At 42.7% G+C, this 13,974-nt stretch overlaps 1 protein-coding gene across 2 annotated transcripts in view; it reads left to right on the plus strand.

The window, feature by feature from the left end:
- Positions 1-13,974, plus strand: part of PITPNM3 (PITPNM family member 3) — a 228,260-nt gene that overhangs the window by 205,056 nt on the left and 9,230 nt on the right. For both annotated transcript variants that reach the window (XM_019545546.1, XM_019545547.1), the window contains 5 exons: positions 739-855; positions 2,056-2,172; positions 7,978-8,126; positions 11,683-11,832; positions 12,645-12,828. In XM_019545546.1, the coding sequence (XP_019401091.1) occupies positions 739-855; positions 2,056-2,172; positions 7,978-8,126; positions 11,683-11,832; positions 12,645-12,828 (717 nt within the window). The remainder of the gene's footprint in view (positions 1-738; positions 856-2,055; positions 2,173-7,977; positions 8,127-11,682; positions 11,833-12,644; positions 12,829-13,974) is intronic.

The following is a 13,974-nucleotide window of genomic DNA, read 5'->3' on the forward strand; positions in this document are numbered from 1 at the left end:
GCTGAGAGACTGTGGCCGATTGAGTTGCAAGGAATAGAGAGTTATAAGCAGGCTGAGGAGGTTTCATATGAAAACAGTCTGCTAAAGTAATAGACTTCTGCTGAGGTTTTCTAAACCCACTAGAAGACTTAGCCATTTAGCTGCCATGAAAATTAAATACCAGCCTCAGATTGGATCAGAGTGCTCTTTTATTCCCTTTTAATTTCTAAAGGTCAGTTATCCTAATCCAGTTTCCTTGGGCCCTGCATTCTCCATATGGGGTCACAAGCCGGTTTCAGCTAGGCTATGACTGTTGTGCCTTCTTTTGTGCGTAGATGGAAGGGACATCTTTACATATTTTTTTCTGTTGTGACATGAACCCAATATGGAAGAAGCTGCAACCTTCCCCATTCCCTGTGTAGTCCACCCACCATTGATTTTTGGCTCTCTGCAGTTCAGAAGCCTTTGAGTCTAAAAACAGGACTAGATTTGCTTCATTGGGAATAGAAAGCAATAGTGCCAGTGTTATTACCTAGATGCATAAAATCCCTCTGCTTCCCTGACAATACACATGAGTATACTGTCTAGGCATGCTAATATTACCGAACACCTGACCCGCATCTCTCTCAGATTTATACCCTATTATCTACAGACAGTGTGAGTGAGCAGACGCTGTACTGTACGCTCCCTCCCCTTCTGCAGCGAGCACAACAATGCAATTTGTTACAGCCCCAGGTTCTAACATAAATCTCATTTCAGGTGATGAGGTATGAAAATGTGAATGTCAAGGAAAATGACAGCTCGGACCCGGCAACATTAAGTCCGTCCAATCCACGGGAGAAATGGTTACGCAAGAGGACACACGTCAAGCTGAGAGTATGTATCACTCCATTACCAGGCTGGTTACAGATTTGATTTGAAAACCACTTACATGGCACCCAGCTCTTCTAACCAAAGTGTGATTGATACCTAATGACAGACTCCAAGAAAACTGAAAAACAAAAATATCTCAGGGGGCAAACAGTGTGTGGTGCTAGGGAATTTGTGCTTGCAACATTTGTTGTCAGTGGGTTGGGAGTGTGAACGCATTGATGACTGCCATCTTTCTGCCTTTCCTGCTGCAGAATGATTGCCTTCTGATCCAGGAGAGAGGTCCTCCTTTGTGCTTTTCCTAGGCCTCAGACCAAAGAGGGCCTTTTCACCCTGTAGATGCTGTCTCACTATTCTTACGTTTTCAGGAGGGAAGTGTGACATCTGGGTATCTTTTTTTTTTTTTTGCTTTTCAAGGGCAAAATCTTAAGCAATTCACATATGGTCTGCTAACTCGCAGCCAGCTTACAGGTGGAATTTCAACCTTGGTATCTAGTGACCTTGTCATTTGTCCCCGTTTTAAGCTTAATTTAAGGTACAAAGAAGTTAACATTATATATCTTCCTCCCAGGGTGCTGAGTGTGAATTAGTTTCTAGATTACTGTGAATGGCTTAGTAAAGGTGCAAACATTAATACTTAAAGGGGAAAAGGTCATTCATGCCATGAAAGCAGTTGATGCTTAATTATATTCAGTAGTTAAATACAGCGTCACATGGATGTGCAGCATCTTGGAGCCTCTGATGCTACTACAGCAATCAATAATAACAAAATGCTGGGAAAGAAGAGGGGCTGTACATAATTCAAAAGACATGGTTTCAGTTCTGGCCTCTGCTAGAGATTCCTTGTGTGACCTTGTGCTTTTGCAAATCCCAGCTTGTGACAAAGGGGGTCTAGGTCTGACTGTGACTCCATGGGCCTTGGATTCCCTCTGAATGATTTAGGTGCTTCTGCAAATCCTATTCATGATCTTTGTGCTGCATTTCCCCATGGTGTAATGGGGTTAATGGTATACCAGTTGCTGCCTATTGACTTGTCTATCTAATCGGTGTTCCAGAGTGTTTGCAACGGCTTCCTGTGCATCCATATGATCCCTGATCTTACTAATTTAATACCAACCACACAATCATTTTGCTACTGTGAAGCGCATCTCATTCAACCACAGGTGTAAGAAACGGGGAGTCGCAAACCACTTGTTCTCGTTTCAGAATGTAACCGCCAATCACAGAGCAAATGACGTCATTGCAGCAGAAGATGGTCCCCAGGTCCTGGTTGGGCGCTTTATGTATGGACCCCTGGATATGGTGGCTCTAACAGGCGAAAAGGTAAAACTTGTGTTTTATTCATCACTTTCTCCAAGTGAATGTTGATGGAGAGGTTAGGTGAGTTCAGCACACGTTTTGCTATACGTAGTACCATGGATAGGTCCACAGTGATGGGGATTGGTACATTTTTAGGCTACCCCTCAGCCCTTCTAGTGAACGTGCTGTCATTGGACTTCTCTGATTTCTGACTTTTACCACCCTCCATTTATCTTGTTTTCTCCTGGACATTGCATCTGGTTAACACTGGGCACAACCTGAAGTGATTGCTCTTGCACCACCTGCTTGGGACAGAATTAACCTACTAAGCAAGAAGAAAGGAAGTGAATTTTGTAGCATGGGCAAATCATGGAAGAAAAATGTGTATCCCCTGGGTTCAACAATTAGATAGAGGGATTTGGGCGGTTAGGGGGGTTACAGCATCTTTTAAGCTCGAAAGTCTGAAGATGAATTTAGCACCACAGCAGTAATGAAATGCACATTTGACATAAAATGCTAGGTTCGATGCAGCATGTGTTTCATGCACATGATGCCCTCTAGTGACTGGCCAACAGACAAGACAGCCTCTTAAGAGAGCAACCTAATGTAGTTTCTCCTTTAGTTTGCATTGGCAGGGCCATGAAGTTTTTGGACAAAAGCATTCAATTTATATATGTAGCCTTACAGTTAGTCGTGAAATAAAGGTCATGAGGGATGTAGCAGTGAGGATGCAAGAATGGGTGTTGGGAGGCAGGGTTTTAGACACAGCTTTGCCATTTGAGTTTGGGGTTAAAGTAAGACTATTTACTTTTCTGTCCCCATTTCTCCATCGCTAAATTATGCTTCCCTGGATACCTCTGTAAATGCTTCAGATCCACAGCTGAAAAATACCGCTGTATTGGTTTGTATAATTATGTAATGCAGGGCTACCTTCCTTGTGAGTTGTAACGGCTGGATTTTTTACACGTTAGTTGAGTCGCTGAAAAGTACAGTGGCTCTTTCATATTTCGGTTTCACGATTCATGCGGTCTTACTCATTAAGAAATGCCTGTAACAATATAATTGCAATTTCTGACAAAGCTACAGTTGTAGCAACAGGTTGTACAAAGAAAAAGCTATTCCCTCTAGACGTGTGCAGCTTAATATCATGAAAAAAAGCCCTGAAGGAACAATCTGCAATTGTTTTCTTAAATGAGTGATGAGCCTTCCATGTATAATATGCGGTGACTTAAATAGTATTTCTTTGCCAGGGGAAAAAGTGTCGGCAGCAGGATTATTTAGAAGCAACAGATAGCTTTCTCAGCCCCATCCCTGACAGCCCGGCCACAGTGCAGCTGAACTGAATGTAATCGTCAGCTGGAAATAAATTAATAGGTTTTCTGAACAGTTTTCTGCTTGCACTCTCACCTTGGGCAGCCTGCTTTGGAATTTAGCTGCACTTAAATAATCCCCCTTAATAACTGGCTTACATAACTTCTCATTGCTGTTTAAGACACCTCAGCTGCCAGGCAAGCCAGGCTCCTTCCCTTGGTTTCCTCAAATATTTTACAGATGTCTTCTTTACTTTACCTAATGCACCTCCATGATCCCCTGGTTTGAATCCCTGTGCAACACCTACGATTTCTGATTGCCTTCATCGAATATGCCTTCAACTAGGAAGCCGGCCACATGGCGGGGTTCTTGCTCTGTGGGTCACTAGCATGTTGGTCTCTGTGTGCTACATAGGATGGCAGTTTCTGGTATGGAAAATACCAAGAGCCAATGAGTTTAAAGATACATTTGCTCAATAGTCTGGCCATCCCAGATTTGTATAGTACCTTGGCCATCACAGCTAGTGTGGCAGGCTGAGCCGACATGCACTAGGGCTGTTTGAGTTCACTGCGTATTCTTCCTTCTCTTTAGTCGCTGTACTGATTTTCCTGGGAGGCCAGATTTTTATCCTATGAGCAAAAAATGATTCACTTTTTCCTTGTAATGATTTGGATCTAACCTCCTGGAATCTCCAAACACATCCAAAAGGACTATGGTGGTAATGGAGATTTGTAGTTTGTTCCTCTCAGAACTGAGGAACGTTGTGAAGAAAATGGAAGGATACTTTAATATCCACTGTTACTGCTGGACTGATCCTCTAGATAGGAGAAGGCCCCTCATCTGTAGCAAACACCATATGAATTTATTAAATTAATTTAAAAATGGGTCATTTAATTGCAATACTTGCTTAGGTCCAGTTGCAAAAACCTGCTCAAATGCTACAAAGTCCATTGGTTGGCAGACATGGAGGTACGCTTGCAAAAGCGAAGATGGTGTGTGGAAGGAAACATTCAATTTTCCAGACTGTGTTTTGGAAACTTTGTTGTGCTGCAGCCTTTCACAAAATAGTATGCTAGCTCACAGGGTCTTTTGTAGCTGAACTAAAGTCTCCTGCAGAGACCTTAAGTGCAACAACACAAACGTGTTGGCTTTTCAGACCCAGCCATGAAGAGCCTGCGGTTCAGGGACTTGGGCGTGGAGTAAATTCATTCTACAAATGATGAAACTCCAGCAGGTATGGGTGAGGGAGTAAATTTGCCCTGTATATATTGGGGCGAATTGACATTTAAATTTATGTTGACCCCAGGCACAGCGAAGTCTGCAACTTCATCTTGCCAGCAGCACATCCATACACTAACAAAGGGCAAATTCACTCCCCCTTCTGTATTTCTCCAAACGCAACAGAGCTTATGCTGCTGAATTTCTTATTCACAAAATGCATTGTTATACAATTGTTATATCTATATACAATTGCACTGTTATGTCTATATTATTCATAAGAATATGCTGCTCTTGAGATCTGGTTGCAGACTTCGGCGTGCCCTGTGTCATTATAAATTGAACTGCCAAAGTGGAGTAAAGGTTATGCTTTCAGTAAGATCATCACCGTTTGAATCTTGCCTCTCTTGGGTCCTAAGATTCCTAAAGCAGCCCCATTACTTGAGATAACACATGGGATAAGATCACAAATCTGCTTGAACTTTATTGCAAGTTCTTATCGTGATCCCATTATTAGATTTTTTTCCCAACTGCTCTGTATTCTGATCACGTATATATTTAATAAGATTCTTCTAGTCAGTGATGAATAGGGAACTGAAAGGGGGTCAGTACTGGTAGTATGAGCAACACTTAAGTTATAAAGCTCCAGGACTTGATTACTTTCTATTCAAGCTATTCTTCACAAGTTGGGTTCAAAATGTCAATTAAATCTATCTGGGTAGGAGTGAACAATACAATGTCAAAGGATGTATTTGCTTTGCATTAAAAATCTTCAATTCTGCATTCAGGGAGACGGCTGCAATTCCCAAGCCTCTTTCTCTCTTATTATGATGATTATAACTGTGCCTACAGGCCCCAGTTGAGGCAGGGACCCCACTATGCTAGGTGCTGTACATGTCCTATTTGAAAAGTTTCCATATGTACAAGTCTATCTTGCAGCTTTTAAATGAAAACCTTAATAGCAAAGGCCCGGGTTGCGCCGTGTGAATAACTGGGCCAGGTTCTTGCTGGTGTACGTCTGCAGGCTCCGTTGACTTTGGTGGAGCTTTGCTGCTCTCTGCCAGCTAAGGAACTAGCCTACATTATTACTTCCCTGATTTGGATGTACAAGCTTGAAGACCGTAGGGCCCTATCCTCTGATAATGTTTTCCCTCTGCTAATTGTGAGAGTTTTTTGCCTGTCACGTTTCTGCTCCAGAGAGGGCTGCATTTCAGCCATGGGGAAAGGGATTCCTTATCTAATGTGATGCACAAACTCCTGTACATTGGAAATATGCTAAGGAACTCCTGGATGGTGCTGTTTGAGTTTCAAATTACCCCTGCTGCAAGGATAGTAAATAGCATTCTGATTCAGGGGGAAAGCAAGTCATGTAATAACAAAACAAAAAAAAAATCACCTGGTACATAGTATCTTGCACTTGAGCGTCTCCAAGCACTTTACAAAGAAGGACATGTATCATTCTCCCCATTTTATGTGGGCAAAAATGAGGCAGACAGGTTCAGTGACTAAAAGCATACGAAACAGGGTTCAGGAGCATTTACATCATTACCATGCAAGTCCCTGATTTAGAAGACTTGTTTCAGAGTTCCAGATGCAAACTAAAATTTTGTCTCGGATATTTACTTTAATGCCATCCAAGGTCCTACCTTGAACGGAGAAAAGGTATAAAAGAACGAAGTGAATGAGTGAATAAAACCAAGTTCAAAGCATGGGTCACGAAAGAAATCTTGTTCACTTCTGGCTAAACCCACTTACCCTTTGAAGATTCGTCTGCACAGAAGTGTGAGATTCTCTCATATTATTGTAAGCAACATTTTAAGATGTCTCCACCTCCCTTGTGCTAATGGTGTACTTGAAAGACAGAAATACAGTTAGGGCAGGGGTGGACAAAATGCAGCTGGCGGGCTGGATACGGCCCGCCAGGCCATTCTATCCAGCCCGTGGGTCCTCTAAAAAATTTAGAAAATGAATATGTATCTGCCCCTGGCTGCCTGTCACACGGCCCTCAATGGCTTGCCAAAATTCAGTAAGTGGCCCTCTGCCCGGAATAACTGCCCGCCTCTGAGTTAGGGTACAAACATGAAACTTTCCTTTTGTGACATCAGTGAAGACCTAAAAAGTCTGAAAAATATCTGATGAACATCTATGTTTGCTTGGGCAAAGTAACAACTCAAAGGGGTTGTGGTTGAAAAGCTAAACACACTGATGGATTTTGATAACACTTCTCTTGTAACTATTCAGGATTGCACTCCATTTATTTCTCCATCTTGCACTTAGCACCTCTAGTTCTGGACACCTCTTGGCTAGAACAGTTCTGGATCCTGGCTTTTGGAAGGATTTTGGTATTTAAATATGTTCAAAACTCCTTGGTTTTCAAGGTAACGTTGGAGGTCAAAAGTTCTGGGTGTATATGAACAAGGACATCCCAAGTTAGGGGCTAGATCCTGCAAGTTGCAAAACAGACTGGCCCCAAGTTGGCCAGAAGCAAAGGCCGACATTTAAATGTGAGAATAAGTCCTATGGACTCTTACAGGAGCAGCCACATGCCTGAGTGTTGTTCTGAATCCACAATATAGGTAGGCAAAAATTATCAGCCACAAATTTTTCCAACAAAAATATAAATTCAGGGCAACCCATAAATTTCACAGTTTTTTAAATGTTGGTGAATTGTTCCTGTTTCAAAAAAAAAAAAAAAAAATTAAAATAATTCAGAAAAGGTTCTGTTTCAGTGGGTTTTTTAAAATTTGCTTTGTTTTGAAAGTTAATTGAGATTTAGTAAAAGTTATCTGTAGTTTTGCAGTGTCTCAGTTGGGCAAGAAGTATGAAGAAAATGTTTTGGGTGGATCCAAAACCTAATGTTTGTCTGATGGGTTTCTCCCCTTCCCTTCCCAGAGCACTGTAAAATCAGTTATTCTCACAGCTCTAGTGCAGAGTGCTCAGCCCACTTACAGTGGAGAATCCACGGCATAATTTCTGGACCATCGTGGCTACAGCCTCACTCTTACATTACCAGCCCTTTCCGGATCTGAGCTCAGGAATTTAGACCAACGAATATAATGCACCTTCATGCTTTGGGAAGTAATCCATCCTCATGCTTATCAGGGTGCAGGGGGAAGCTTTTCTAGTACTGTAACTAGATTATCGTATCTTCCTACTTCACCTTTTCCTTGAATCGTTTAGTATTAGCTATAGTTGGATACCAGACCAATCAGACCACTGATTTGATCCAGGCTGGCAGTACCTATGAATATAGCATGTGTTTATGTTGGCAAATTGAATAGATTCCATGTCTTTTTACAGGTCGATATCTTTATTATGACCGAGCCCACTTCGGGGAGTTGGGTGTATTTCGACACCGAGATAACCAACAGCAGTGGCAGGATATCCTACAACGTACCCAAACAGAAGAGGCTTAGAGTTGGCGTGTATCCCATCAAAATGGTGGTTAGGTAAATTTGTTTTAAATCTGAATATTGGGTTTCTCTGCTACAAGAGTTGTGCAATAAAACACCAACTGCCTTTAGCACCTGTGCTGTTTTACAACTGAGCAAAGACACTGGCTGCCTATACGCATGCTTGGAGGTAGGGGTGTTTTACTTAGAGTGGTTTCTGGGCAGCCACTCTAATTAAAATGCCTTGCCGTCATGTGTATTAAGCCTCATTCAACAAGGTTTAGATAAAGTACCCCCCAGCCATTTTAAAAAGTGCAAGGGCTTAATACATGTGACGCTGCAGTGATGCTGGGGTGTTCCAACTAATACGCCAGCGAGCATGTGTATAGGCAGCCATTGTGACTTATCCACAGTGCTAAGCAAACTTGCTTGGAGAGTGGGGTTGAAGGTGGAGCAATGACTAGGACCGTTTGTGTTAGGGAGCTGTGAACAGCGTTGTCAGCCACCCCTTGCTTGAAGTGAGGATGTACAGGAGAGAGGTTATTGAGACCTCAGGAGGGACGTGGACAACATGGAGAGGGTCCAGAGGAGGGCCCCACACATGATCCGGGGACTACAGGGCAGACCCTACATTGAAAGACTGCAGGACCTAAACCTGTTCAGCCTGCACAAGCAAAGGCTGAGCGGGGACCTGGTGACTGTCTATAAACTCACTAGGGGGGACCAGAAGGGTTTGGGGGAGACGCTGTTTCCCCTCGCGCCCCCTGGCATGACAAGGAACAATGGACGCAAATTATTAGAGAGTAGGTTTAGATTAGACATCCGCAAGAACTACTTCACAGTCAGGGCGGCTAGGATCTGGAACCAACTTCCTAGGGAAGTGGTGCTGGCTCCTACCCTGGGGGTCTTTAAGAAGAGGCTTGATGCCTACCTGGCTGGACTCATTTGAGTCCAGTTTTTTTTCTCCCGCCCAGGCGGGGGGTTGGGCTTGAAGATCTACAAGGTCGCTTCGACCCGACTTCTACGATTCTATGAGACCGTAAGGCTTTTTGTGCTACATTCATAGAGTGATTAGTGCAGTGGGGTCCTGGCCCATTGCTGCAATTAATACGCGGTAATAAGGGGGACACAAGATTTAGCTGCAGATTCAAATTGTACTCTCGAATAGATGCAAGTGAGATGATCTTATAAACTGAAGAATCTTGCTGTGCATTTTCTGTTTAACGTGCCTGCTAGACCAAGGCAGAGTTGGCTGAGATTTAATAGACTAACATCTAGGTAGACAAATATCCATCTAATGAAGGTATTACTTTGTACCACGGTCTTCAGTAGCAGGAGAAGCTGCCTCCTACACTTACTGAAACTTAACCATGTTGTATGAAATTACATTGTAGATGGAAGATACTGTAGAGAAAGAGAGAGAATGGTTTTGTGGCTAATGCTTCCTCTGTGACTTTGGCCAAATGAGTTAGTCTGTGTCTCCCCTGCTTGGCTGTAAGATGGTCTGAGAGATGCTGGGAGGTACTCTGTTACTGCTGTGATGAGGCTCGCATATGTATCTAAGATGGACAGAACGGGAGCTGGGAGACGTAGGATCAGTCCCAAGCTCTGCACCAGGCTCCCTGAGCAGCCTCGAGCAAGTTATGCCTTTTCCCCATCCTTGTCTAGCTCACTAATTAACATGCAAAATGTTTGTGTCCTGTCTCGCTCCCTTTTATATAGCATCCGGCCCAACAGGCGCCAGTATTGACCCATAGGCACTGTAGTAAAACAACTCTTCAGTGGGATTAAATAAACTAGTGTTTAGCCCTGTAAAATGCATCGGGATTACAAACAGGATTGGAAGGGGGCTGAGCGACACATGCTTTTCTGATCTCTCTCAAGGCCCTAGCAAGGACATGTGGCTCGGATACTGCAGAGACCCCGCTGGTTTTGTAGCACTGGGGTGAAGGGAGTGATCTACGTACTTCAGGCTGATGACAAACCTTTCCTGATAAAATGAGCAGTGGAGGGTTTGCTTTGCTCTAAGCCAGCAGTTCAGTTCATCTATTGATGTCAGGCTGATTGAAGGAATCACTTTAATTCTCTACTCAGTGCCATGCTTATTTCAGATTGAAAAACACAGCACTTTAAAGCAACAGTTCATTGAAGTGAAATCAATAGACTCTCCTGGCTCTCAAGAGTTGCATGAAAAGCCCTCCGTTAAGTCAAGCATAAAGAAGGAAAATGTGTGAAATAAAAATCATCTGTCTAAATAGAGCTATAGGATGGCTGTGCTTTTAATTGTTTTTATGCTCAAATAAGAAAGCGGCTAAATGTTTTGACATAAAGTTTTAATTTAATATTCCAGTGTAGAGTTAAACTTCATGCTCACTTGGGGAGCCCCTTGGAGATTTTATTAAACCTCTGCTCGAAAGTAAAGTCGGCATGATGAATTGAACTGAAAAGGAATAAAACCTGTCTCAGCAGCTAATCAAACACAAGGTCAAGTTCCAGCTCCACATATTACTAATTAAGGGGAAAATATAACTCCATGGTACTGTAGCAGGCAATCAATCAACATGAGAAGATGGGATTACTTAAAAATAAATTAAGATCTATTCAGGAGCTAAGCTCCATGGTCTACGGATTTAGATATCCTTCAGCCTACAATGGAAATAGTAATTGCCTTGTTCGTGCCCATAAATGGGTCACAGATGGACCTGACACATAATGTGGACAAGTTTCCAAGGAGAAAGCCATCTGCAAAGTTATTGTGCTTACACTAGACATAACTTTCCCACAGGGGGATGGCAGTAAGGCTCCTATGACAGCCTTAGGGAAGGGGAAGGTAAAGGAGGGGGCTGTGAAATCTCTAATGGTCTAAGATCTGCATTCCTGCATACACCATGAGATGTTTTCAGCCGCAGAAAGCCCTATAAGGCAATAGCGTTAGCATTGTTCTTCTGGGTGAGCACAAGACACAAGGGCACGGGGATGGGCAATTCTCAACTGTTCCAGCACATTTGGCTTCATGTCAGCAAATGCTACCGCAAGGTATAACTGTTGGATATCCAGTATATTGCGACCACTTAAAAAGTTTAATTTATAGATGCAAAAAAGGGACAAAGCCTACATGGACAGACAGTTGTGTTGTTGTTTGTTTGTTTTTTAAATAATCCTTTAATAGTATTTATGCCAACCAGAAGGCAGCGTAGATATGCACCTATATAAGGCGTATAGAGCATAAACTTTCATAAACCAAAGTTCACTTCCTCAGATACTGTGAAAGGATGAACAGAAAACAGCATAAGGAGGAGAGAATACAAAAGACAGTGTGTAGGTAGAGAAAAGGGGGAGGGGGCAGTGCTAAGAGAGAGAAGCAGTAGACCTCATTGTTTTAGCACAGCACACTTCACAAAATTGTGCTTAAAAACCTGTCTGCTAAAAAAAAAAAAAAAAAGGAAAAAAAAAGGCATCTTTAATTTGTTTTCCAGAGTAGGTAAGTCCCATTTGACTGGTGGCACCCTTAATACCTAGATACACAGATTCACATCCAGTTGAACATCATCTTGTTTTTCATTGCGACACCCAGAGCTCTGATGGTTTGGTTTGGTTTTTTTTTTATTTCTAGGGGTGACCAAAGTAATGCAGTGAGTTACCTGACTGTCCTTCCTCGGGGGATGGAGTGTGTCGTGTTCAGCATTGATGGCTCATTTGCAGCAAGCGTCTCAATCATGGGCAGCGACCCCAAAGTCAGAGCTGGGGCAGTTGATGTTGTCAGGTGAGCAGCACACACGCGTTACTTTGTTGAATCCCTGATTCATTGACTTTGGACAAAAATGGATCAAGATGGAAGAGGGTGAAATAGATTGATGACAGTAATTTATGGACAAATGGGCATGATTCCAGCAGATGCATTTTTCTGTTGCTCAGGTGCTCATGCAATTCGACACAGTTTGGATGGAAATGTTGTGGCTTCACAGATTTCACTCTAATTTGCACCAAAAATGCAAAGACTGCTTCTGGGGAAGATGGCTTGGAAGTGTATGGAGCGAACAGTTATTTTCCTGTTTACTGGTATAGCAGGCAAAAAGGGTAGAGACTTTTAGAAGAATTTTACTTCCATAATGCCTAAATGTAGGGCATTGCTGTATCTTTGTAAAGTACCATGAGTGTAAAAAAAATCCTATACATTTAATGTCAGACTGAACAGCAAGGGTGGTGTCTGTCATTTCAGACTGAGTGCCTCTTGCACACTCAAGGAAAGAGAAGGATACCATCATTCCCCATTAAATTAATTTGCTGCTGTTGAAGTGGATGGGATTGGAAAGGAGAGGAGAATGCTAAGGATGAAACATATATTGATATTTCATATAAGACTGCTTGGTACTATTCTTGGATTCCCTCAAGGAACAGAAATTAGTACATGATTGTAGACGGTTAACCACTAGGTTGGCATCCCAGCTTCTGTTCTCCTTGTTAAGTGATTGTGCCCCACTTTTCTGAATTGTCTCCATAATCAGTGTGGGAAGTGCTCATCGTGGGTATTTTCACCCCCCACGCATGCACAACACTTTTGTTTTGTTTGGACAGACACTGGCAGGATTTGGGGTACCTGATCATCTATATCACGGGCCGGCCAGATATGCAAAAGCAGAGAGTTGTCTCGTGGTTGTCTCAGCACAACTTCCCTCAAGGCATGATCTTCTTCTCAGACGGGCTAGTTCATGACCCATTACGACAAAAGACCATCTTCCTCCGGAATCTTATGCAAGAGGTAATAAACCCCCTGTTGTTCATATCCTTAAAGCTGTATGCTAAGTGACTAGAAGTTCAGTTTTCAGAAAAATGTGGTCAATATCTTGATTATCACAAAGGTGACGCATGTCTTTCTCTCTTGGAGGGGAAACATCCTGGTCTGTTAACAGTATTTTACTGTATCTTGGTTTCTTTCACTGTTCACAGATTGCAAGAAGCTTCTGAAAGTCTTGAATCAACGGTATTACTCAAGCCCATTTTAATGACAGATATAAATAAAGACATTGCCTTTGAATAGTGCAAGATCAAATATGTTTAGAGCAGATGCCTTACTGTCCTAATTTAGGAGAAGCCGATGACTACACTGTATTAATACCTGCAGCCTTCCATTTGTTAACTGTATTACATGTGAGTAGTGAGGAAATAAATCCTGAACACATTTTATTACTGATACACCCTCCCTTGAATTCTGGTCTCTTCTTTCATGGCTGAGGCATGCTGATGAGGTGATGAAAGGAAGAGCTTGCCAGGCATCGACTTCTGCTGTAGCTGGTAATTAAGTGCCCTGAGCCTGGTAACCTTTTCTACTGGCAACTAACACATTCCCATTTATAAAATCAAAGTGGAGGCTTCTTCATTCACACCCTCAAAACCATTTCCTCTTCTGTTACTCTATCAAATGTCACAGGAAGCAAGAATGGAGATCTCCAAGGGTCTCTAGGTGCTATAGGAAATGATGATGGGGACTCAGTAAGCAGCACAGATGGGTAAAAGCTAGGACTGTGTTGCCTTTAGGAGACTGAGCATTTGTTTTTCAGTAGAAATTATGGCCTGATTTGCACTCCTGCCAAAGTTGGTGGGAGCTGTTGGGTTTTCTGTAAGGGTGTGCGAAGCGGGCCATACTTAATTCAGATTCGAATTCAGCCTGAATTGGAGACGGTGATTCAAGTCGTTGATTCAGATCTCTGTCCCCAATTCCATTTGGCTTGGTGTCTAGATCTGAAGGTTCAATGCTGACTCAGAGAATCAGTGATTCGGTCATAGACACAGCTTTAAATGTTTTTTTCTACTTACTTCGGGGTACCAGCTTGGCTTATGAATGCTGCGATGCTGGGGCGGTATTTCTGGTCCACTTCTGGGTCCTCTGGGGAGTGGATGGGGGGGT

The sequence above is a fragment of the Crocodylus porosus genome, unplaced genomic scaffold (genome assembly GCF_001723895.1).
Source record: "Crocodylus porosus isolate Cpor-Errol unplaced genomic scaffold, CroPor_comp1, whole genome shotgun sequence".
NCBI classification, from domain to species: Eukaryota; Metazoa; Chordata; order Crocodylia; family Crocodylidae; genus Crocodylus; species Crocodylus porosus.